This window comes from Labrus mixtus, chromosome 17 (assembly GCF_963584025.1).
Source record: "Labrus mixtus chromosome 17, fLabMix1.1, whole genome shotgun sequence".
Classification (NCBI taxonomy): Eukaryota; Metazoa; Chordata; class Actinopteri; order Labriformes; family Labridae; genus Labrus; species Labrus mixtus.
The window spans coordinates 7,720,260-7,745,676 of NC_083628.1; the positions used below are offsets into that span (position 1 = coordinate 7,720,260).

Consider the following 25,417-nt stretch of genomic DNA (forward strand, 5'->3'; position numbering starts at 1 on the left):
AAGCGGTGAGAGCTGTCGTGGTTTCAGCTGGTTCTGGTAATCACTAGCGTACAAGCCGCGTCTACTTCGGCCACCTTCGTGTGCTGCTGCTGCTGCTTTCCCCTGAAACTCACATGGCTAATGAATCACAACAGGGGTTTGCCTCGTCTCCTCATTGGTCGGCGGGTGATTATCAGGATTGGCTGTAAGTAGCCTTCGCAGAAAAGACTCGCGTTTACGGGAGGAGCAGCAGGAGGTAAATGTGAGAGTGCAAGCGGTCGCACACCTCCACTTCTTCACCCCCGAAGTGTGTCTGAGACTGTAGCAGACATGGTGGAGGTATTCGTCGGGCGTACTCTGCTGAATAAAGACGGGGATTTCGTGGACCCCGAAGAGGCGCTGAGGAACAAAGTGGTGGGAATATACTTCTCTGCGGGCTGGTGTCCGCCCTGCAGAGACTTCACGCCCATCCTGTGCGATTTCTACACGGACCTGGTGGAGGAAAGTGAACCTCCTGCCCAGTTTGAAATAGTTTTTGTCTCCTCGGACAAGTCGACAGATGACATGGTTGAATATTACCACGACATGCACGGAGACTGGCTGGCTCTGCCCTGGACGGATGATTACAAACAGTGAGTAAAGTCAAGTAAAAGTTATAATTTAATGCACAATAGTTCACAAGCTACACGCTTTATCTGTCCTACATCTCACAAGTATTTGACACCATTGTCTTTGTATCTTTTATTAGGCTGTGTCCAGCTTATGTAAAATGCTTATGACCCTCTCTGGGATTAGGTTTAAGTGGAGGGCAGACAGTCTGCTTCTCACAGCTCACAGTGTATCAGCTACTGTAACATTTAGATTTATTGTATTTCATTTTACTCTAACTTAATATTCCCCCCCTGTTGAATTTAATTTATTTTTTGGAACACTTGTAATTATATTGCTCATCAGTAAAACATCATACCTAAGATAGAAAAGCTCATGCAGTATAGTTGATGTCTTGTTTGCAGATTTTCATTAAGTCTTGCTTCAGGGGTGTTGGAGTGCTTCACAATAAATCTGGAATAAAATCCCTGCATCAAGGTGTTTCTGAGGTAAAAGTATGGACGCTTAATGTCCTTCAGTGTCAAAAGTACTTGTTATTAAGTCAAAGCAGGCCTCTCAGTTTATTGTTGCTGCATGCCATTAAATCAATCATAATTAACTCAGCACACATACAATCAGTATTTTAACGTTGTTTAATCATATCCCATTACGACAGAGCTGCAACTTAACACCGATTACTACAACTTGCTCATTTGCTGATTACGTTCTCACTTCGTCAAGTGGTTAGTCCGTAATGACCCCCAATTATTACGTGTTCAATCATACTGAAGTGTGAAAAACCGCCGAGGCTTAACATTAGACTTCTTGAACCTGAGAAACTGCTAAATAAGAATCCACGTTTTTGAATGATGTGTTGCTGTTTCTTATTGAGCGACTTGGATTTGATCAAGCTGTGATTTTTAGTCTGACTTTGATGTTCTGATAGGATGATGATTTATTGATCCTCAGAGGGCAAATTCAAGTGTTGCAGCAGTTTAAAGACAAGAAGAAGAAGAAGAAGAGCATGTTCATGCAAATAAGATCATAATACAAGAAAAATAACAAAATACAATGTATTTACAGCTACCTACTAGTAAGTATGAAATAAACAAGTGGTTTATTTCACCACCTCCAACTCCTACACGATTAACTCCCCGACCCAAATGTCTGATATTTCTCAACCAGTCAGATTCATTTGAACGAAAGATTGTGCGGCATCGATTTTCAGAAGGTACGAAACATGCGACACAATAAAGAAACGGAACGAAACAAACATGTTTGAAAAGTGCTTCGTTGACGTTTTGACTTTGTTTTTTCCCCCAAGGCAAACATTCGCGACCCGCTACAAAGGTTTCCGCGACCCACGATGGGTTCCCAACCCACCAGTTGAAAACCCCTGAAATACACTATACACCCGTTAACTGGCAGACAAAAAAAAACCATACACGGGGCATTTAGACATATTGTGCACTAAGAGGCAAGTTAATGTTAAAGTGACAAAGTTTGGTTTGAGATGAGGTGATAAACATAAACATCTAGTTATAACATGAATTACAGATTTGAACTTAAGTGTCAGCGTAGTATCGGCTGCACAAGGGGAATCTGATATTGCATCTTTTTACAGTAGAAATGCACAAAGCACTTTATGATGGTAATAATGGAAATGTAAAGCTGTACACTGCAGCTGTCCAACACAGACAGCATTCTCTAAGAAGTCCAAATAATCTGAATCAGAAATGTAGTGAGACTTCATAAGCTGCTTAAAATGGAAGTGTTAAAACTTTTTTAAGAGATGACACGATCAGGGGAGAAGTTAAATTTGACCAATTTCAAATTAAAACCCTTTATTTCAAATCAGAAAGGCCACCACATTTACTGGTTCCGATGTACACATTATTTGATTTGGCTATGTGTAAACACAGTAAAAAAGTGTTTGTTTGGGCTTTTTACTGATTGTGAGCTCTGAGAAGTTCTAATTTCACTCTTTTTTCACTGTTTGGAAAACATTTTGCACAACAAAGTGTTTCGATCGATGAAGAAAAAGTCATTGCTTGTAGCCTTGATCACAGTATACATACTTACATCTGAGAGTTTTTTTTTTTTATTGTTTTCAAATGTTTTACATCTGAGAGATTTGAATCTGAACGAGTCCTGGAGAAGTAAAGTAGTGCTCGGGTAAAAGAATCTCAGGGATTCTTAACATACATCTGTGTGTGTCATAGGTGTACTAACTTAGTCCTCTAGTTCTTCCAGATGTCTATTTTTCTAATCAGTACTTTTATTTGTGTCTCTTTTAATCCCCCAGCGAGTTGAAGCAGCGCTACAAGATCACAGCGGTGCCCAAACTGGTGATCGTGAAGGAGAACGGCGAAGTGATCACCGACAAGGGCAGGAAGCAGATCAGAGAGCGGGGCCTGGCCTGCTTCAGGTCCTGGCTGGACGCTGCGGAGATCTTTCAGAACTTCAAGGGTTAGGCGACGACACGAACGTGGAAGAGGAGGGGGGGAAAAAAAACGTCAGCCGATCTTCACTCGAAGGCCCGCCGCCGCCGCCGCCGCAGCCACATTAGAGAGCCGAAGAAAACCAAATATTTCACTTTGGGTTTGTCGTTCCCGGCCGTAGGGTTAACGTAGCCGAGGGGATTTGAAGCATTTGAAAGAGCAAATCATATTTCTTTGCACAGAATGAATTAGTTTCCCTGTGTTCCGGTCTAATCCTGGATGTTTTGTTAACTTCTTAAACACTCAAATGAAGCAATCTGAGACTCAAACATTGGTTGATTTGCTCCTGTGATGCTTTGATGATTGTTTTTTTTTAAAATAGATGTTGATACATTTTATACCAAAGGAGTTGGGGGGGGGAAAAAAATCAACATGCTAGTCGCTGACTTATAGCAAACATGCTATGCAATGGTGAGAACGCTCTGCTTTAGAGAAATTGTACGAGTGCATTAAAACAGAGTAACCTTGCCCTCATTTGATAGATGATTTCCAGAGAGCTTGTAAAGCACTCTTGCTTTTGTACTTTTAAAGTCTGTACTTGTAGTTCTACTCCGAGCTGCCTGTTTATTTTTGTATCTTCTTTTTTATGAGTTGTTAAGGCGGATATTATTAAAAGAAAAATCCAACTTTTTTGTGACTTTTGTGGCAGATTTCTATTCCTGATTTGGTTATTCACATCTGTGTTACTGTCAAGGTGCCCGTGTGTGCGTGTTTGTGTGTGTGTGTGTGCGTGTGCGCGTGTGCGCTTAACCGACAAACAAAGTGATTCCCTTTAGGCTCGTTAAGACGCACTAAGCCCAAAGGACACACTTTCCAGCACGCTAGCACATTCACAACCTTCGTACTAATTGCTTTTTTTTTTTTAACCCCCTGTGCAATGCTGACGCCGCTGTTGTCACTTGACACATGAGAAACATCCAGCAGGCATGATGATGACAATAATGATGAGTCTGCACCGGGCCACTATCTCCAGCTTTGTAATGTTTTAATGCTACCAAGTCCAACCTGTCAAATTAAGTAATGCTTGAAGGCTTCATGTGGTGATAAATTATTCTTCATTCAAAACATTCACGCCGCCCTTCATCACAAGACACAAAGTGTCTCAGAGGGCTGTAACCAAGAAAAAGAAGAGTCTTCCCACATCTCACAGTCCACCGGAGGAAAGAGTGATGTAACTCCTCGAAGATAAAAAGGCAAACACAAAACTCAAATTGTTAGTTTGAACAGAGACGCGTCAAATTGTCTGACATATTTTGACACCAACTAAAACTTTATTCATCTAGTCTGAACCGTTGTTCCTGTGTGTGGTTTTGTTGGAGCTGCAGTTCCCTAAATCGACCACATGGGGTCACTGTTTCGTCATATATGAGAATTAACGGGACAGAAATTCCAAATGCTCACAAACTGAAACATAAGATGGTTTAAATGTTGCATTTGAATGATCAACATGAAGATACACAAATAAGAAATGTAATCTAGAGGCTATAAATGAAATTATTTTACGATGAAGTGAACTCCCACTTTTCTCAAAAATAAATTATTTATTATTTATTGTTATAATTATTATAGCATTTGTGCGTCTAAGCCTTTTTTTCAATCTGCTAAAAAGGTAAATTTTATCTGCCTAGTTTAAATCCTAAGACATCTGCTTACACATTATTTTACAAGCGCACACACTAATAATTGACTATTCTGGTGAAGCCTAGGAGACACATTATTCCATCAGTTTACCTTTTGTTTTAAATAGCATTGTTTGCAAAGTTATATATTCTGTGTGTTTTTTCAACAAAGCTGAAGGAGTCGATGGGAAAATAAAAACTTAGACACATTATTAGTCAAGGCAGAGTACTTTATGAATGCTTTTTAAATGTTGTATGGTTGTCTTTGTGATCCAATCTTCATGTCAGAGTCTGAGGGCAACGAGTTCAGCCTCGCCTTTCCCTGCACATTATTCCTCATCATATGACAGTCTGTGTGTCTTATCATAGGTTTGAATGGAAGATGCATTACCCTTTGTGGTGTAAGTGCGCTTGAGATAGTGCTATCATATTAGCTTTAAAAGAGTGTGAGTGTGACATGAAGTGACAGTCAAAGGCCGTCGCTATCCCCATTATTCTGGGTCTCTAGACCTGAAATTAAGAAACTAAGAATATGACAATCTTAAAAAGTTGTTGTGACTTACCAACATTTAATCAATCATCGACTTATGGTTTACAAATCTTTAAATAGTCATCAATAAAGTCCAGCAGAAGTAGTTATTTTCCCTTTAGAGGGTTGCACCACCCTTTTTTCATAACACAAATCTTTACATCAGGACTTAAAGTGCTGCTTTCAAATGTCTTGTTTTGTCTTCAACAGACAAACCCTCCTATTTTAAATTGACCTTAAATATCAAGACAAGGAAAGAAGTAAATGTGATTTTTTTTTTTTTAAAGTGACACATATTCTCATTTAAGAAGCTGACAGAGCAAAAAAAAGGGCATTGTTTAGAGATAAAACCGTATCTGAAAGCTCCATTGAGAAGTTTTTTTTGCTGGCAATGAAACAAACTGAAATCAATAGTGATGTCTCTATTTGACCTATAAAAGCCAACCTGACCATGTGCAAAAAAAAAAAGATTATTTCTCTACATATATTTCTATAGAATTATATTTATGTTATGTGCCTGTCACCATAGCAACGGGGTAGGTGTCAGACAAGGCAATTAAAGTAAACTGTCAGCAACAGCCTTTTTAAACATTTTCAGCGACAGATCCATTTAAACTGCGTTGTCCACAGGGGGCGCCAAAAGCAAAATGACCCAAAAGTTTCTTCCAGGAGCCTTAAAGTCGGTTTTAATCCTGATACCTTTAGGCCTATGTGTTTACTTGAGTAAAACTTTTGTCACAGGACTTTAAGTGCCAGAGTACACTCCGGTTTTTCTACTTTATCCCTTCTTTTCTGTGTTAGGATAACTGATTGTTTCCTTTCAAGGCAGCTGTCATTTGGGATCTTCGCTCAAAACACGAGTCTCCAATTACAACTTTAAATCACACTACTTTCCATGAGACTGGATGGTGAAGAAAATCTACCCTCGAGTCTATTTTTTAAAATCTTTTCACTCCCTGCCTACAGCTTGATACAGACCCGAGTCTGCAGGTCAGTTCAGATTGAGATAGATCTTTATGTCGACTTCACATTTATTGCAGTCCGTTGAACTTGTTGAATGAAAGGCAGTAGTGTTTCTGCCCCTGTAACGGTGTCTTGAATCAAGTAACAAGGCTGTCTTTATGTCAAAGCAGGCAGGAGGGAGGAGGAGAGCTGGGAGGACCGGCGGACCCTGCACAGAAAGAGCGCCAGTGTCGAGTTAAGAACTTTATTATATACAACTTCTGCTCAAATCCTTCAAAATAAGAGGTGGTTATTGAATTAATTATGATGAAGCTGTTAAAGTTTCAAGTTCATGAAAAAACTAGTACCGACACTGTGAATAAATTCAGATCACATAGGCAGCCTCAGGCTGTCTCGAATGGGAACAGAGAAAGTCGACTAGACAGAAAATCATGAGGCATTTATGATGACACAGGTCCACATTAAATATTCATGCAAAGTCACTTACATTTCTAGTATTACTAGTTTATAATGCACTGCATCAAGATTTCTCTGCTGGAACCTAGAGTGCATATTCTCACATTTTCTTGCATATTCATGCAGCTTCTGGGGCACTTTGCTATTTTATAAACGGCAAGCACCCTGTTATTATTAGGGGTGAAATTCAACAACAAACTCTGAAATATCAGCTCTGTCTGTTATTCTATTATTAATCAGTACTATCAGGGGCCCAGAGTATATTAGAAAGTGTCCACTGCTCTACCTGTGATGTGTTTTAACTACTGAAATTATAGTATCAGTCTAGTATTCAGTTCAGAATTTCTAAAGGACCAGTCTTCCTACATTTTTTCTCAATAGTTACATTATATTATATATTATATATTATATATTATATATTATATATTATAAGGGTGTGTGGGCTGTATCTACAGACTCAAATGTTTTCATTTTGTTGCTCTGTAAATAGAGCAGTGTCGTCTGCTATAAATCAGCTTGTATCTGACACAATACTTTATGTTTTGAGTGTCAAATGCACTTTACAAAATGGTTTATATGTTGTATATTAATATGCTTTGAATATCAGAAATGTGTCATTCAAGCATTAAAAATGTAAACAAGCATTCATTAAGTGTTTCAGACTTATATACCGTATGTTCTTTTATTTTGAAGGCAGCACCCCTCGTTACCGGTGTATTTCTGCCTCTTACCGGCCGGCTTCACGCGCCTCGGCGGTACAAACGCTGACACCCCGCTCGTGCACTCTGCGATTGTCGGGCTGTGGACCGGTGAAGGGCTGCAGGACTGAAGCGCTGCAGCACCGGGACAAAAACAAAACCTCCAGTCAGGGATCACTGACTCAACGAGAGCTGCAACCAGAGGTGAGTTTACCCGGGGCGAGAGGCCACGGGAACAGAATAAACAGCTGATATCGCTGAATGTAAAACAGTGGGAGTGACTTTATGTTGATAATTTGACTTTGCTGAATGCTGACTTTAAAGGTTTTTGTGTGTGTGTGTTTACCCATTTGCGTTTTAAAAAGTCATTATATGGAACAAAACGGTCGTAACTAGCTCTTTAGTGAAGTCATATTTTCCCCATAACTCATTTTAGTGACACACTTACGGTACTTTGAAAGTATTCACTGGGATTATTTGTCTAATATTACAGTTTAACTTGCTTTTTCTGCTTCTTTGTTACCAGTGAGAACTGTGAAGAGGAGTTTTTTTTTTACACATTTCATAATTATTTAATTTAAATAAAACACTCCTTATTGGCACACATGTTGAAATACCAGATTATCAATATGTGAGTCATGTTTAAGTCAACTGAAAGCCAAACAAATGCAGGAATGAAACGAAACGCCCACAATAATTTCTAGTAGGTAGCCAGTCCCAGATAATGAAATTACAAGCACTCAGTGAAAGTGCAGCCCGTTTTCCCACACAGTGTTCTTCACTCAGTCACTCTCACTCACACACAACATGCAAACAGTACACAGCATACTGAGCCAGCCTGTGGTTTTATCTGGAAAATTGCTCTAATCCTGCTTAGTGCATTCACCAACAGGCACCTAGCACCCTGAAATATTTGGTTTGCAAGCTGGTAGAGTTGTTTTTCTTCTCACATTAGAAGAATGAAACTGCAGATTATGTGGGATTTGAGGTTGTTCAGCAGGCAGAGAAGAGAAACACTTTCTGGCGTGCACACATGCTGAATGCTGAGAGTAAATTATCGTATATGTGCCTGCACCCCTATGTGAGTGATTAAGTGGAAAAATTGACGTGATACTAGATGGCATGTATGTGCTTCAAGTGCCTGGAAGATAAAGTTGCCCCCCTTTTTTCATGTGCTCGATATATGTGTGTGTCCTAATTGTGTTTCATTCATATCTACGGGTGTGTGTTTGCACTTCAGTGATGCAGTGCAGACCGCATTGAATGTCATGTTTCACAGATCAGATCACAAAATCTAACAGGACACACACACCCAGTAGCATCTTTAATGGCGCCGCTGATGTAACGTCCCTGCAGCGTATTGAAAACCTCTGATTATATTGCACTTGCCCTTCCTCATTTAGATAATGCAGGTTTACTGAAATCTATTAAATTAAATGGAGAGCTCATGAAAGGTATACTGCCTCTAGGACTGGCTGTCAGATTCACTCAGCCTGCATATATATATTCAACAGGAGGGGGGGGGGGGGGCGGAGCTGGCTCTGACACATTTATTGCTGTAAACAAAAATAAGGCCTGTTTTTACTTGCTAACAGCCAAGTCGACAACAGTACACCTTTGCATGCAAAGAGGCTATACAGTTGACAGATGCAGCAACACTTCGGCCTGGCAGTAAAGTCAGTGTGGCGGTTTTACTGTCCAGAAAAAAAGAGGGAAGTTATGAGCTCTGGCCCTGACTGACTCTGCATTTGCTAACGTCTTTCTCAACTCATTTGCCAAACATTTCCGTAGGACATTGCGAAGGAGGTTATGTGCAATTACAGCTGTTTATTGCAGGTGGATGGCGATGAACAGATTGAATGTGGGAACTCACAAAAATTAATTCAATTGGTGTCAACTTTGTTTTATTTGGTGTTTTTTCTGCAAATTGCTTTATTCATCCAACCGCCTATCCTCTTGATGATCGCTTTTGGGTTGGGAAGCTTTAAAGTTGTTGTAACGTGATACAGCTGTATCCAAGAGATGCAAACAGATGAATAAAGGGAAATCTGAATCGTTGTTAGAATTTCACTGCTTCTAGATTGCTCAGCAATTAAGGAAGAAAACAACAATGTACTGAAAATTGGAGGGATATGGGTTGAAAAATATGTACATTTCTATCTAATGGGGATTTTCTTCTTAGGAATTGGTTGATTAACCCATTCAGTACAACAGCCTGATATCATGTATACAACTCAAAGCAAACATTCCTGCTAGCTAACATTTGACCAGCTAGGAATAAACACCTTGCTTATCATAAAAAAAAGTGGAACTGTACTTTCAACTAGTTGGATGAGAAAGTTAGCTGTTGCCTAACAGTAGCTAACAAGTTATTAAAGATACAACTCATTAAATAAAGACAGACTTTAACCTAATAATGATGTCAGCGGGATATAAGCGTCGTGTGATTATGGTGAAACGCTATCAGCAAATCATAATTTCCCACTTTGCTAAATTACTGTCAGCAACAGTGAAGCCTTGGAGAGAGAGAGAGAGAGAGGGAGGGAGAGAGGAGTCTTGCTGTACAAACTAAGATTTATTATATGCAACCATAATTGCCCGGAGATGAGCTATGCCCTATCAGAGCTGTATTGTGGTTTTTCATTATATTGCACTGAATGAGGGAGTGCCAACTAATTTCCCCTGTAGTGCAGAGACATTCTGTATGTAGCACGTTGTAGAATCGGGTGGTGGCTGTTGTTGTATCATCGGTTTATGTAAAAGATCAATCTGCTCTTTTGACTTCTAAACGTACTAGAATCAATGTTTGGGTTGCCCTCATTTAATTCATATAAGAGGAACTGGCTGATGGTGGCGGACAGACACTGTCTGCCATCATAACTGATCGTTTTTTAAATGCTTTCAAAGCAAAACTGTGTTATTGTTGATTAGAAACGGAAAGATACTGGCGCTCTAAAGCAAACTTCAAGATCAACGTTTGATGATTTGTTGATGATAAATTGATTCTCAGCTATAAAAACAAACAAACAGAACATCTTCATAAGGATGTTTTATAATCTCATAATTTTTATCTATCTTGATAATGACAACATATCATTATCAAACGTATGTGCTGCTATTTCTTCTTATGTTTGATAAAATACACTTAAATTAAGCTTTCATTTAGGGCATTGAATGTATAGTTCAACCAATAGCCCACTGGATTTCTGAGGCAGGAAATGAAAAATGTGTTTTTCCTGTGTCTATTTGTTAATTGTTCATGAATCTTTTGTTAAATGCAAAAAAAAAAAAAAAATGTGTCAAAGAAAATAATAATAGAGTACTTTATAATCCAATCCATCATTTGTCTCTTGATAAAGCTTAAAATATATTTGATGACTCATCTTGAATTGGGATGCTGGTACATTTATTAATCTAATCAAATGTCATTTTGTTCCCCTCTTGCAGCCTGCAGAGTGTCATTTAGCAGTGCTGTCATTTTGAAAGCCTTTATAAACACATTAAGTAGCGAATAGATAGATTGATAGACAGAAGCACACGATCCCCTTTCCCCCCCCCCCCCCCCCTCAAACAAGCCTGTGATGTGATACTCAACTCATTTTCTGTGCATGAGACCAGAGAAATATCTCACTGTGTGTGAAGTTCTCATTATGTTGTAACTTGTGACTCAATTTCTGTGGTTTTATGTTGCTGCTGCTGCTGCTGCTGGGGCGCTGATAACCTAGAGGTTTGGCCCTGCCCCATGTACTGAGGATTCAGTCCTCCAAGCAGGAGGCCTGGGTTCAAGTCCAACCTGAGGCTCCTTCCCCGCCTGTCATTCCACGCTCTCTCTCCTAATTTCCTACTCTATGCACTCTCCTATCTGAAGACAAAAAGCCCCCAAATAAATATAAAAAAAAAGGTTGCTACTGATTTTCCAACATTTTGTGATATTCCCTTTGCATAATGAAAGTGTCCCAACAACATAATAAGGGAATATCTAAAAAATAGAATGTGTTCATCATCAAACAACCTGAGCTTTACCGGAGCTACAGTATGCAGAGACTTTCAATAACACCGTAGGGAGTTACAATATTTACAGCCGGTCCTTTACCACAAATTAGAGCCACAGCCCATGCCTTTGAATCATCTTGGACTTAAGACAAGTGAGACATCAGTTGAAAACACACGCTAAGCCGGTGCACCTGTTGCAATGACGACGCAAATCCAATGCCGCACTGGGCTCAAGTGGCGCCAAGTCAAGTCGTTCCAGCATAAACCGAAAGAGAGAGCAGGCGCACCCACTTCTTGTTTCTGTCTTTTGTGAAACTTTGAGAGGGGTATTAAACAACTTCATTTGATTGCTGTGCCACAATTCACTTTCACAACTGCTCTGACAAGGGGGGGGGGGGGGGGGGGGGGGGGGAGGTGGTGCTCTTTGATCAGTTTGCGTGTGGGACTGCTTGCTGTCTTCTTTGAGTTTCCGAGGGGAAACATGCACACGACCAGGGGACTCAGTCTGGACCGTTTGTCTGTCACAGATCACTCTGTTGTGCTACTTTTATTTACCTGCTGTCACTGTGGCTGGCCATGTTGGGCAATCAGTGTTGCGTCGTGTGTGCTCTCCAACCAAACGTGTGTATTTAAAGCGGTGACGACGGCATGCAGAAATCCATTTAATGGCAGAATGTAATACTGGTGCCAATATTTATAGCGGTTTGACCCCGAATGTTTTTTTGTTATACACAGACGTTTGGCATGGCAATTCATTTGCAAACACATCTCAGAAGTATACAAGATGAATTAATGTTCAGTTTAACGTTGAAGTGATAACCCTTTCAGAACCATTAACATCAGTTGCGGCGGTCGTGGTTGTTTACAAAAAAAATGCCTCTTCAGCACTTGGACCCGCCTCATATTTGACGACAACTGTGATTGGTCTGACCTAAATCAGGTCGGATGGAAATCCGTCTGACAGGAGGAGGGCCAGACGCATTTTCTTGAGCAAATTAAACAGGAGCTAAAAAAGTGTCTGGTTTATCTGTCTGTCTATCTAGATATCTACCCGTCTATCTGTCTATCTAGATATCTACCCGTCTATCTGTCTATCTAGATATCTACCCGTCTATCTGTCTATCTAGATATCTACCCGTCTATCTGTCTTTCTGTATGTCTGACACTCTATCCTTCTAGAAGCAGTTTTAGGTTTTTATCTAGCTTTCTATCTACATTTACTTCTGCTGCAATGACCCATTTCCCCCCATGGGGCTCCATTAAAGTTTCATCTGATACAATCTAACCTAACTGTGAAGAAATGGGACACTTTGAGGACCAATGGATAGGAGAGGAGAGGGGAGATGGGGGGGGGGGGCGGCATGGTGAATGTTAACACGGGCGGCTTGTCGAGAAGTAGGAGAGTGTAATGTGGTTTGTTTTTTAAGGGCCTTCCAGATGGCACGTCGACAGGAAGGTTCCGGGGAAACCGGCCTCTAATGAATGGGAGGGAGAATCACCTGAGGGGACAGGATACATCAAAGCAACCTTTCTCTGCCTTTTTCCCTCCCACATGCTCACTTCATCCTCACTTCTCCCCGCTCTTCATTTTCTCCTCACGCCATGTATCTGATCCACCACTTTATTAGTTCCCTCAAGTAATCTGTGGGCATACTTAATGATTTTTTTTCCATTCATTTTTTAATTTATCTTAATTAATCTCCTTCTCTCCTTCTCTCCTTCTCTCCTCTTTCCTCTTCCGCTTATATCCTTTTTTTCTCTCCCCAGAGGACATTCCTCATTTTTACAGTGCAATAGCTGGAGGGCAGGTTCAGACAGAGCTGTCTGTGGAGACGAAGCCCTGACATTCAGTGAGGCCAACGTGCACATAAACGCATTAACATCCTTGACCTGTAACAAATACACAGCCCACTAGAGGCTGTAGGAAGACAGGATAGAGAGACGCTGACAGACAGTATGGAGCAGAGTTTAAACATGCTCGGTTCTGCGGTTCATCATGTTGTTTGTAATGATTACAGGGACCTTTCACTGAGAAAGACTGGATTTGAGAGGGAGGAGGGGTGTTGTTTAAAGATTAATGCAACCATGCACTTTCCTGTAAACATGCAGGAATCGTAACAGCAGTTACCCAACGCCGTAAGGACTTCTATTGATATAATTTCACAACATATCTCACCACAATTAAGAAAATAGCATGGACTCAGACTTACAGTCATTTCTGTACAATTCAACAGTCTCACAAGTCTTTTCAAAATTGCTAGTTTTGACATTAAGTTGCCGTTCTTTTTGTCGTTGTTGTCAAAGTTGCACTATTAAGTAATGTGCAGACTGTAAAAGGGGGGAACTCCTTCAATATTACCCACAACATCTGTTTACACAGATCATGCTTTAAGTACCTCCCAGACAGTGGAAACAGTTATATAATGTCCTCAGTGTCTCCCTTAGGAGCTTTTATTCAGTCCGTGATGATGTCATCAGGGGTTATCTTAACTCCAGTCTAAAGACTGAAAACAATAAAGCCTGTGTTTCTACCTCAGGTTGTGGATTTTGACAGACTTGTGCATCTGTAAGCAAGGGATGCTCTGACTAGGAATGTTGTGTATTCCTTTATATATTTACCTGATGTGTTTTTTTAAAATGTTTTTTTTTAAACACAAGGTCAAGTGTCTTTGGCGCCTTGGTGTTTTGATGGAATGAAAATCAGCATTTACACAGTAGCTGTTTCAGAGGGTTAAAAAGGGTCCAGCAGTGATAAATTATTCAGCATCAGACTTCTTGCATGGCATCAGCACTTGTACAGATGTGGAGTACAGGTGCAGCTCTACCATGCTTTGATTATATTTCAAACAGTGACTGTGTTTGGATTCTTTTTTTTTTACAAACTGTGATATGATCACCAGTTAGAGGTCAGTTTACAAGAATGTAACGTTTTTATGTTCAAGTATTTATCGTAGTAGGCAGGCGGCTACTTCAGAGAATATCCTTTTATTTGAAGGTTGTACTGACGCTCAGTACTTTCCTACAGTATCAGAAGTTTTTGGTAAAACATAAAGCTTTGATTGCTTACCAGTCACATGTCTTCCATCTTATACCTTCACAGTCGGTCTGTAGCACTGATGTAGATGCATGAGTGCGGCTCATATATTGTATAAAAGAAAGGATGAAGCAACGTCCCCCTGGAAGTGAGGCCAAAAGATTTAGAGCTTACTGGCTTCAGCAGAGGGAGGTCATAAACCCCGCCTCCTCCAAATTAACAGAAAGGGACATCGGTCCAGCTTTAAAATAAAAAAAAAACACATCAAATAAATGTTTCTCAAACACAGATTCTGATGTGATAGTTAGCTATTATTATGCTGTTTTTTTTTGTCCCAAGTGTTCATTTTACGAGAACTTTAGTTTTTAATCAGATATTTGATGCTATAAGGACTGGATGAAACATCAACATTGACGTCGGCTCTGTTGGCAAAGTTCTGCTTCTGTAGCGCTTCTTTACCAGATTAGCAGAGTAGAAGAAGGACGGCGAGGGGGGGGAAAACGTGATGAAGACTAACGCGAGAGTCATTGGACGTTTCATGACCGTGACTGTCTGCTTCATACCAACACAAGAATCTGTTTTTTTTTCTAACTTGGACGTAGACCTAGACTTATACTGAACCGGCGTATGGGAAGTTTGCCATTTTATAGGCAAGTGAAATGTGTGTTTTGGTTAGCAGAAAGGGCGTGACGTCAGTTCCTTTGCTTCAGCCAGAAATCCTTCTGGGCATGTCACCAGCACAATGTGACAGCGCCTGTTGCAGGGGTATTTTGATAATTTCGTTAGCTTTTTTTTAATATAGGCTCTGTAAATAAACCTTAATGCACAACTAGAATTCCTACATTTGATGGAATATTTAAAGTGTTTCTCTCTGTAATCAACAGTCTAGTCTGCCCTTTTTCTCTGATGAACCTGACAATATGGCAAAATTCAATTGGATGTTTTCTGTGAGACAGACTCAAAAACTGCAGAAATTAATTGAAACAATGACTACCAGAAATGGAAGCGAAATATAATTTATTTTGATCTAAAGCTGAAATTTGAAATGGTCAGCTAAAATGTTAAATATTGTGTCTGCAGTTATGAAGCTTAAAACATGCGAACACATTAATCAGTTGAAGCGTACACACACACACACACACCATCTTCTCCAGGGTCTCTCCTTTCTCTCCCTCTTTCACACTCTCACCCCTCTGCAAAGTGCATCTGCCTTTGAGAAGAACACATGGCGTATGGTCTCAGTGCATACATTATTCTGTAAGTGTGGTCTGGTTGAATATATACAGCAGAGCGCACAGAGAATCTGCTCTTTCCGTCTGACAGCAGCAGGCTGAGATGATACATTTGTCACATTGAGAGGGCGACAAGGTTGCTTCTCGAACGCCTCAGACATTTAAAAAGTTGACCTCTGTAGGTTGTAGTACAGAGAGGAGCGCACACACACACAGAAATAACCTGTCACTTGTGTGTGATGTCTGCTGCACTAGTGTGACCAGCAAGGCAAACTTCTCTATTTTCTCAGGCGCTTTTTTTTTTTTCCTTCCTGACTTCTTTTTCACAGCTCTTTTTTTTTTAACACGTGTGAAAAGCTCTATATTAATATTTTTGCGGCAAACTGAGCAGATACACACATGCACATATCTCTACAGAGATATACACACTTGGAGCATACACACATAAAAAAAACACACAACTAGCCTGTGGGCAGGAAGCAGCAGCAGGAGGGTAGGAAGTGATTCCGAAGGCTGAACCAGATGCCGCAGAGCTCTGCTTTGGAAACATATCTGGTCACCGAACACTAAATCATTCTCTTTCTTCTCTTTCTTTATTCTTCTCTTTATGACAGCCTGAACATTTCTTTCTCTTTCTCTCTCTCGCTCTCTCTCTATGTCTGACCCTCTACCACTCTCGCTTGTTGCTATTTCTAGCAGAGAGAATGAAATATGTGATAAGGAGGGAAAACACATTTATCAGTTATGTCATCTCAGGAAGTGGAAGAAATGTGCCTTGTTTCTCTGTTGGTAAACCTGCCTGACAATGTTTGTGCTGCATGTAGATTTATTAGTTCTGTAGTGCATGATGAAGCTCCACCTTTTGGTGTAGCAGACTTGATCAGTTAAAGTGATATGAAACACCAGGAAACAGAGAACAGGTTCTCGTCCTGCCTGAGACACTGCGTTATCTCTATGTGGAAATTGGCTGCTGCTGTGATATACAGTAAAATGGTGATAATATACAGAATAAATGTGAATTGCATTGGGTGAATTCAGGCAGGTTGTTGTTGTGAGCCGTCAAACAGAAAGTCTTAAACGATGTCATTTCCTCTTCGTTTGGTTTACTGGAAATGTCGACGCCTTTTTTTTCATGGGTGATGATGAAGTTAAAGTTTCGTATCTGCAAAGCTGCTATACAATATTCAGTTGAAAATCTAGTTTTGTATTTATAGAGCTCGAAAATCACAAGTAATCTTACCAAGCGTGACTTAAAGAGCCAATTAGATCATCTCAGAGCACCAATGAGCAAGCTCTTTGCAACAGTGGCAAGTTTGTGGATTCATTCTGTATAAAGCTTTTGTCTCCATTTATCACTGAGCAAATAAGGCACATTTTTCCATGTGATCTGGTGTTCTTTGGTGTAGATATCTGAAAAAACTGTTTAAGTGACACCTTTTATACAAAGGGAGGATAAATCTGCCACCCTAATAATTATCAGCCAATACCCAAATTGTCTGTCAAAATCCTGAAATAACTGGTAATCTATCATCTTCAAATATTTCTCTTGAATCATTCTATCTTGACCCCTCGTCAGTCTGGTTTCAGACCGCTGCACAGTACCATGCTGTCACTTTAATTGGAAATGGAAAAGGCAATGTGTTGCTGTTTTTATTGACTTGATCACACTCTTATTCTGATACTCTGTAACATTGGATTGACTTCAAATGGTTCCAGAATGACTCTTTCTGGTATATTTAATTGTGTCAAAGCTTAAGTTGAATTATTGACAACACACATTAATAATGAAGACGAGGACCTTGAACCACTTTACGACAGTGTGCGATTGTTTTCACTGATCAGATGAAATGTCATGTCAAAACCATGCTCTTTTAATACATGCAAAGATGAGAGACTATGTGGTTCAACGTCTGATACCACAGAGCAGGAAGTTGCTGAGGCCTGTTTAGACATCCCACCACCAATAAAAGCAAACATGATTATTAAGCTGCCAGTGTTCCTGTGTTGCAGCCATGCCTATCCCCGTGGGGAGTCAAATAACCAGCACTGAATCAGCTTCCTATTAGCAGGCAGAAACCTCAAGCAGAACCAGACTCTTTGGTGTAAAGACATATGCCTGGAATGAGTCAGATGGAAATAGATTTGAACTTAAGTGGAAGCAGTACAGAGGAACAGAAGTGTCCCCGAGAAAATGACATTTCATTACAACTAATTTGAGACAGAAAATTCATGTTGGACGAAATGAATTGGCATTCAATACAAATGAATGACTTTTCATTGTCATTGTCATTCATTCTTATTTTCCTAAAACAGGCGTTCTTGCCATACAGTTTCCATTCAAATTGACTCAAGATTTATTCAAATTTAGTTTAGTCGTGTAAAATAGATCAACAATGCTGAGGTGCTAACTTGCTGGTGCTTTTGCAGTCTTTCCATATTCACCTTCCTATTTTGGGGCTTAGCTTGCAACATTTGCTTAAAAAGCAGTGAAACACAAAGTAACGCTGGGCCTGTTTGGAATCGGACTTATTTTTAAGGTATTTGGTCATAAACCAAAGAAAGCACTGGACAAAATGAAACTTTAACTAGTGTTGGCAGAGGGAAAGCCGGGGGATCAAAAATGTAATTGCATTTCATTCTCTTGAGGGAAATGCAATTCTGTACCAAATTCCAAAGAAATCCACCCACAATATTTTGGTAAATATTATTCAAAACCACAAATGTGAACATCATGGAGAGAAAAAGTTGGTGGAATGCCAAAATCACAAGGACGCATTGTGTGGAAAACATGAACGTCTGAACCAAAGTTTGTTACAATCCAGCTATTGGAAGCTTAATTATTTAAGTGATTAATTTAGAACCAGTGATCAATCAAATACACATGCATGATTGAAGAAATGTTCATGCCTATTAATCCAATCCATCCTAATAAACCAAAAATGATGAACCAATTCCAAAGAGATCGTGGTTATGCAGAAAACATCAAGGAACTGCTGGAAAGAACATTTAATGGAAGAGCAAAATATATCTTTTATGTAACTAATTATCATATATATATATATATATATATAATAATCATATAGCTTTAATAATTCTGTTTTACAATTGTATAATGACAATTAAGGCATTCTGTTCATACCAGACAAAAATGGTTTCCAGTGTGGTGAGAAAATAAATATCACATTCCAAAACCATGCTCTTTTAATACATGCAAAGATGAGAACTATGTGGTTCAAAGTCTGATAGCACAGAGCAGGAAGTCGCCGATGCCTGTTTAGACATCCCACCACCAATAAAAGCAAACATGATTATTTAGCTGCCAGTGTTCCTGTGTCGCAGCCATGCCTATCCCCGTGGGGAGTCAAATAACCAGCACTGAATCAACCCATTCATCCCCGGTGAGACTCAGTGGTTTGACTGTGAGTCTCTGCTCATGAATCTACACAGCCACGCCAGCCACCTTCAGTGATGAGTCTGTCACTTGTAGCCTGTAACAGCAGGGACTCAATGTGTTTCCACAGTGGATCTGTACTTCTATTGTGTTTGAGATGTGTCTGACAATTGTTTCTATTTATATTGTTATATTCCAGGCTCTTCACATTGTTTCTGCACGGGAAGACATGCATTGTTTTTTTTCCCGAATACAGATATGAAATATGCGTCTGTGTTGTTTCAGTATTTTGTTTGACATTGTGCCACAATCCATCTTGTTTATATCGGCACTGCAGCTATCTTTTCATTTTTATTTACCAACAGAAAATGAATCATCAGCAATGCAACCATTTATTTTTTCTAAGAAATAGTTCAGTAGTCTCGGGTGCATCTTTATTTGCTTTCCTGGCAAAAGTAAGGTCTGAAATTTCAAACCACTGTCATGTGAATAAACTCAAAGTATGAAGGCACAACCAGGAAAAAAAAAATCAGCTTAACCAAGCTAATTAGTTTTCAGACTGGAGTCAGGGAAAACGCATGGTCACAGCCAAGCCTAGTGAGCAAAAGAACCGAATGCCAAAAAAATTCAACTAAATATGAAGCTACAATGGCAGACCTTAGTTCATGTATTTTAATAGTGAGAATGCTTGTGGTCCCTTTTTACTGGCATTAGAGCAGCTCATTAGAGGACGTCTTGAAACCAGGAAAGCCAAAGTCAGCTGGGAGAAGTGATGTAATTGTTTAAAGGTTCCCAGCTTGTGATCCCGAGGATACGAGAAAAACGAGGGCTGCTTGTGAGCGGGCAGAGAAAGTGATTAAACTGCCACCGCACTGTTAATGTCTTGCCATATTTTTCTGAGGATTGATGGACTCTTGTAATTACATCATGAGGGTTTTCCTCTAATTGAAAAGATGATGGTCTATCAAAGCAGCCATATTTTGCTTGACAGAACTCACTCACCCAATTTCCCTCGAGCAGACTCTCCTGAAACATTTTCTGATTCGCAGAGGAGGTCCTGCTGGAGAGACGCCCCGGCTCTCCTGATTCAGCCGTCTGTTCAAGCACAGTCCAGTATTCACCCCTTCCATATACTAATCCTTTCATTCAGGCTGCGCTGTCAAAGAGCTGACTGTGTGAGGAGTCAGGAGAGACTGAGGCTGATACACAGAGATACATTTACAGATATGCACTGTAACTCAAACATTGAAACACCTATAGGCAATGCATACTCAGAACTCACATTCCTTCCATTCGTTTCTATACCGATGGTAAATACAGGACAGCATCTAGTTTCTTAAATTATATTAGTGCTTCCCATTTGTGTTTATGATCACCTTTTGGCTTAAGACAAAATACACAGTTTTTATAGACTTGTGGTGGTGATGATGATATTTCCATCTTGGACCGTTTCATATGAAGGATTTTTAGAGTCCTCAAGAGATCCAATATTTGTCCATTATCTTTACCCACTGTTTTTTTGGGGGGAATGTCCTGGCCTTGATTCAAGTCCCATTGGGCAAAGGTGTGGGGGGGGGGGGGGGGATATCAAGTTCACCAAGTTTGCCTGTCAATCACAAGCAGGGAGACAATACTTCACTCACAATCACGTCTTTAAAATTGTTAAGTCCACCAAATGTACCTGATTTTCATTTATTTTGGACTGTGGGAGGAAAGTGGAGCACACGAAGTTACACGCTGGGCTTAAAATAACAATTAGAGAAACCAAATATGGAGACACTGCTTTTGATTCAGACAGTCAAACAAACACTGCACAAAAATAAAATGCTATATAATGACTGTAATGGTTTTAAATAGGCACGGATATCACATTGGGCCTCTCGAAATAGAGATAGGGTATCGCAAGAGAGGCTGTGGTTAAATAAAACTTCAATAATATAAACAGAGTAGTCTAGTAGAATAGCATTACACTCCCTCCACTGTAAATTTAATCCAGGCAGATTCATGAATGTTTTAAACTTTCTCTGTACCCGCTGAACACACACACACACACACACACTTTAAAACACTCATATTCTGTACCTTGTACTCTTCTAAGCACACACCCTCGCACATTGCCTCATATTCTAACACATCAGTGACAACATTGTTTTCACTGAGCTGCAGTCCTGAAGGAATGCTTAGTTTGGTCAGGGCGGTTCAGCCCTTTGCTACGCTTAACTAACATGTCAAAGTTTGCCTGGCATGTTGTGGATTTTTAAATCACACAAGTAAGATTGATGCGATGCTGTTTGGTGAAGGTTTATAAAAAAAAATGATTGCCTCTGTCCTTCTTTCTGTTTTCTCTTTCAAGGAAGTCAGCATGACAAAACCATCGTTGACCGGCGAGGATTTACTTTCTCATGAGGCGTAGCATTTTTGGCCCGTGCATCACCCATCTTCGTCAAAGCTGAATGTTGAATCACCCATGGATGTTTCCTGAGACACTTTCTCCGTCCTCAGTAACAGTCTGGCAGACGAAGAAGACATTACAGACAGACTGAGAGCCCATATGAGCAGATGAGTCACATATGAGTGATGTAACAATGTTTGGGACAGAGTCTTCTCACAGAATATGGAGCTAATTGGAGAAACAGAGTGGGAGAAAATGTTTTTTTCCAGGCTCTTGAGCATCGTACTTTCAATTTGCAAATGACAAAACTCGTTACAATCTCAGGCGGCGGAGAGGCAATGACCTAATTCAGATTAAATGACCTCATACTGATAAGTAGCCGGCCTCCTCATTGGGTGATGGAAAATAATCACAAATGGGCTCTTATCATAGAGGCTGGGGTGTGTGAGGTTACATGATATCTGCGTGGGGGTGTGTGGGGCTTTTTTATCTCAGCGGAGTGAGTTTTGATGCACTCTGTGATGTTGCGGCGTGGACTTCTAGCCTGGGTCTCCCGTGTTGGAGGCGTGCTGGTGCTGCTCTGCTGCTCCCTGTCGCTTCTTTACGTCATGACCTGCAGTCCGCCGCACTCTGACGACCCCATGTTGAGTCACGCCCTGCCCCGTGCTGGTCCCAACCATCCCAGCATGGGGGGCACAGGGCCGGGGATCGGAGCAGGAGGAGGCGGGACGGGCGGTGTCCGAGCCGGGGCTTCTCAAAGTGGAGGGCCCCCTGGTGCTCAGTCTTATCAGGCACTCCTCCAAGAGCGTGAGGAGCAGCACCGCCTACATATCTCCTCCTTGAAGAAGCAGATCGCTCAGCTCAAGGAGGCTTTGCAGGAGCGTAGCCAGCAGCTGAAAGGAGTGCAGGAGAGCCTGAAGAGAGGCGCAGGTGGTCCAGCAGAAGGACAGGAAGCTGGGGCTGGATCACAGGGAGGTGGTCTCGGGGAGGCTCAGGGAGCCAAGAGCCAGCAAACGGACCTCCAAGAGTTTTTGAGGAGTCAGCTGTCGAAAGCGGAGGTCACCGCTGGCTCTAGGTTGCCAAGCGAGTACGCGGTGGTGCCTTTTGAGAGTTTCACCCTGCAGAGGGTGTACCAGCTGGAGATGGGGCTGACTCGGCATCCTGAGGAGAAGCCCGTAAGGAAGGACAAGAGGGAGGAGCTGGGGGAGGTGCTGGAGATGGCCCTGCACAGCCTCAACACACCGTCGTCCCAGCAGGATGGCAAGAGTGCAGCAGGAAAGACTCAAGCCAGCAAAGTGTACTCACCATCTGACTTTATAGAAGGTGAGAAACGTCAACCCTTTCTTCAATAAAATGTATTCAAATGTAATGCAATGGTAAACACATTTGGAAGGAAATAAATGCTGTCTGGGAAAATATGTAGTGTTCCCACCTTAAATTAGCCCATAGCAGCTACTGCTTAATAAAACAATCAGTGATAACGCTTAGCCTCTCGATTAAACTCCACCCACAGTGGACTTTGAAGTAGGTTGGTGTCAGGTCTAATATTGGAAACCAAGAAGTAAATACATGGGCTGGAAACGGATGTACCATTGACATACAAAATATAGGGTACTGTGTGGTCCTAAGTGGGCTTTGTTCATGAATTATATGCCCTGCATGGATCCCATTAAGGGCCCTTCATCAATCCATATGGGCCAACCCCTATGGCGTCTCCGTGGAAACAGGGCCAAATTGGCTGAGCCACAGCAGGGTATCCAAGATGAGTCCAGATGCAACCAATTTGGGCCCAACATGAGCGAACCAGCTGGGTTCATGGTCTGGTTGATACAATGGTCAAGTCTAGCTTGAAGCACAAGACGTTAGAGCCGGTTCATTTTGTAAATAACAGATTAACACAAAATTCATCACAATAGTTTATTGATCGATTAATCCCTTTGGTGATTTTGGACACAAATGTAAAAAAAAAAAGTTTTGGCCTCTCTTTGTCATTTTGTTTTGAACTTTTTTATTTTACAAAATAAACCATTTTAAGATGAGACCTCACTTCGGTATCTAGGAAAAAGGGAAAAGCAGTTTTAAAAACTTTTACATTTTACAGACTCACAGATTGTCATAATTAATAAATCCTTAATAATTAATATCATTCATTGAACCCTTGCAAGGCAGGAAGTTTAACCTATCACTGAGACTTTGATCTCTCTCTAACCAATGCAAAAGTGTTTTAGTGGTCTAAACATAAATAAGGTTTCATGCTTACAAGTTGCCTTCACTTGTCAGGGATGTTAATGTTGAACTGTGAACAGTTGTCAGTTGAAGTGCGTTAATAATGACATCACTCTCTGAATCTGTCCCGTAGATAAACACAGAACATTTATCGCAACACCGTAATTGGATAAACAAAAAAAGTACTTCCTAAACGTACTGTCTCAGAGACAAGGTTTCAAATTGAGAAGCAAACACATCCAACGTCAACCCTGGTTTACCTCTTTGTTTTGTGAATAAATCCCTGGAAGGTCAGAAATAGATGTGTGTTTGTGAAGAAGTATAGTAGGATTTCCTCGTAGTTTGTTCTGCACAGCCTCGATCACAACCTCAGGAAATGAACACAGCTGCTCCTCGTTGAAGTGCAGCATCTTTTCCAACACTGTGTTTCAGTGTGCGTGCGTGCATGCCTGAGTGCATGTGTGTGTGCATGCACATGTGTGAATATCTCTGTGGTGGGTTGCTACTCTTTGAAGGTCACTCCTTTCTGCATCTGAGTGGGAGTAGGATTTAAAATGAGTAATAGGGGCACCTGGCTTGGAGGGAAATGAGCCATAGGTCAGGATATGGAGCCTCTTGCATGTGTATGAGGCTGTGTGTGGTCCGGGCTAATGTATGTGTGTATCTGACAGTCTTTTTAATAGATGTGCAAACATTTGTGTGTATCTAAACAACCTCTAAAATACTTAAATAAAACAGCAGTTAAGTGCAGCCCGCTTTTACCGACATAGCGACTCTCTCGCTGCTCATATTTGGCTCTTAATGCTCCTTAATGGATATTGATTTGGAGCAAATCTTGAACAAGCAGGAAGATTTATCCAACCAGCCAGACAAATGAAAGGCAGGCAAGATTGCCAGACTGACAAAAGCATCTTCAGGGAGCTTTCAGGGGCTGCATTAGCAGGCTAGTGAGCTGAAACTGCACACAAACAGAGGAGGTATGCAAAATGAGCTCTCCAGCCGCTCAATTCTGTCCTTAGAAAGGGACAGAAGAAAGGTTGTCACCATACCAGAATTTGAAACTTAAATATTATACTAGTAAAAATCTAATGACACAGCAACAAATATAGAAGACCTAGGCACCCAATCATTTAAGAAAAGGTTTTTAATGACCAAAAATCAATCTTTAAATAATACTTTATAATAATGATGCATAATACATTTGTGCAGTTTAAACTGCACAAATGTATTATGCAACATTTCAGAACTGAAAATGTGCCTAGTGTGCAATTAAGACAGAGTTCTCTTTCTTTTGCTGGTGGCGTCTTTGGTTTGAAAATATGACTAAAGGGCTGTAATAATTCAAAAGCTTCATTTCAATATGATTTATCATTGAAGTAACATAGATTGTAGAAGTTTTAGAACACATGTTGACAAAACGTATCAAAGTATTGAAATGTTGAGTACCTCCGACAGAAGACTGCAGTAAGCTAGAAAGACAGGAACTGAGGCATTAAGTTGAACATGTTTGGCATATTTACTTAATGAAAGCTTATCGTGTAAGGAAATGAAACCACCCTTTGCTGGAAACATGCAAAACTTAGCAGGAAATCCTTAATTTCAAGTGACTATCAGAGAATATATCTTTGCCCACAGACTTCTTTCTGTTCCCTCTGACTTGCTTTTCACTTTCTTCTGTATTATCTGTCAGTCTGCTGTTTCTCTGTCATCCTCTCTCTCTCTCTCTCTCTTTCTCTTTGAAGGCCATGTCTCCTTCCAGTGTCTTCTTCTGTCTCCCAGTCTTGTTTCTCTCTGGCTTCACTTCTCACTTTTCTCT

At 40.6% G+C, this 25,417-nt stretch overlaps 2 protein-coding genes across 2 annotated transcripts in view; both read left to right on the top strand.

Annotated features, from left to right (window-relative positions):
* Positions 1–249: 249 nt before the first annotated feature.
* Positions 250–3,694, top strand: nxnl2 (nucleoredoxin like 2). The gene is made up of 2 exons (XM_061061664.1): positions 250–611; positions 2,873–3,694. The coding sequence occupies exons 1-2, from the start codon at positions 310–312 to the stop codon at positions 3,039–3,041; spliced, it is 471 nt and encodes a 156-aa protein (XP_060917647.1). The 5' UTR covers positions 250–309; the 3' UTR covers positions 3,042–3,694.
* Positions 3,695–7,427: 3,733 nt separating this feature from the next.
* csgalnact1a (chondroitin sulfate N-acetylgalactosaminyltransferase 1a) overlaps positions 7,428–25,417 on the top strand; it is a 37,227-nt gene continuing 19,237 nt past the window's right edge. The window contains exons 1-2 of the mRNA XM_061060772.1: positions 7,428–7,537; positions 21,337–22,698. Of these exons, the coding sequence (XP_060916755.1) occupies positions 21,885–22,698 (814 nt within the window). The 5' untranslated portion in view covers positions 7,428–7,537; positions 21,337–21,884. The remainder of the gene's footprint in view (positions 7,538–21,336; positions 22,699–25,417) is intronic.

Excerpts from the sequence above, each read along its gene's own strand:
- nxnl2 (XM_061061664.1), top strand. The coding sequence starts at position 310 with ATGGTGGAGGTATTCGTCGGGCGTACTCTGCTGAATAAAGACGGGGAT. Across the intron at positions 612-2,872 it reads TGGACGGATGATTACAAACA|CGAGTTGAAGCAGCGCTACA; the intron begins GTGAGTAAAGTC and ends TTAATCCCCCAG.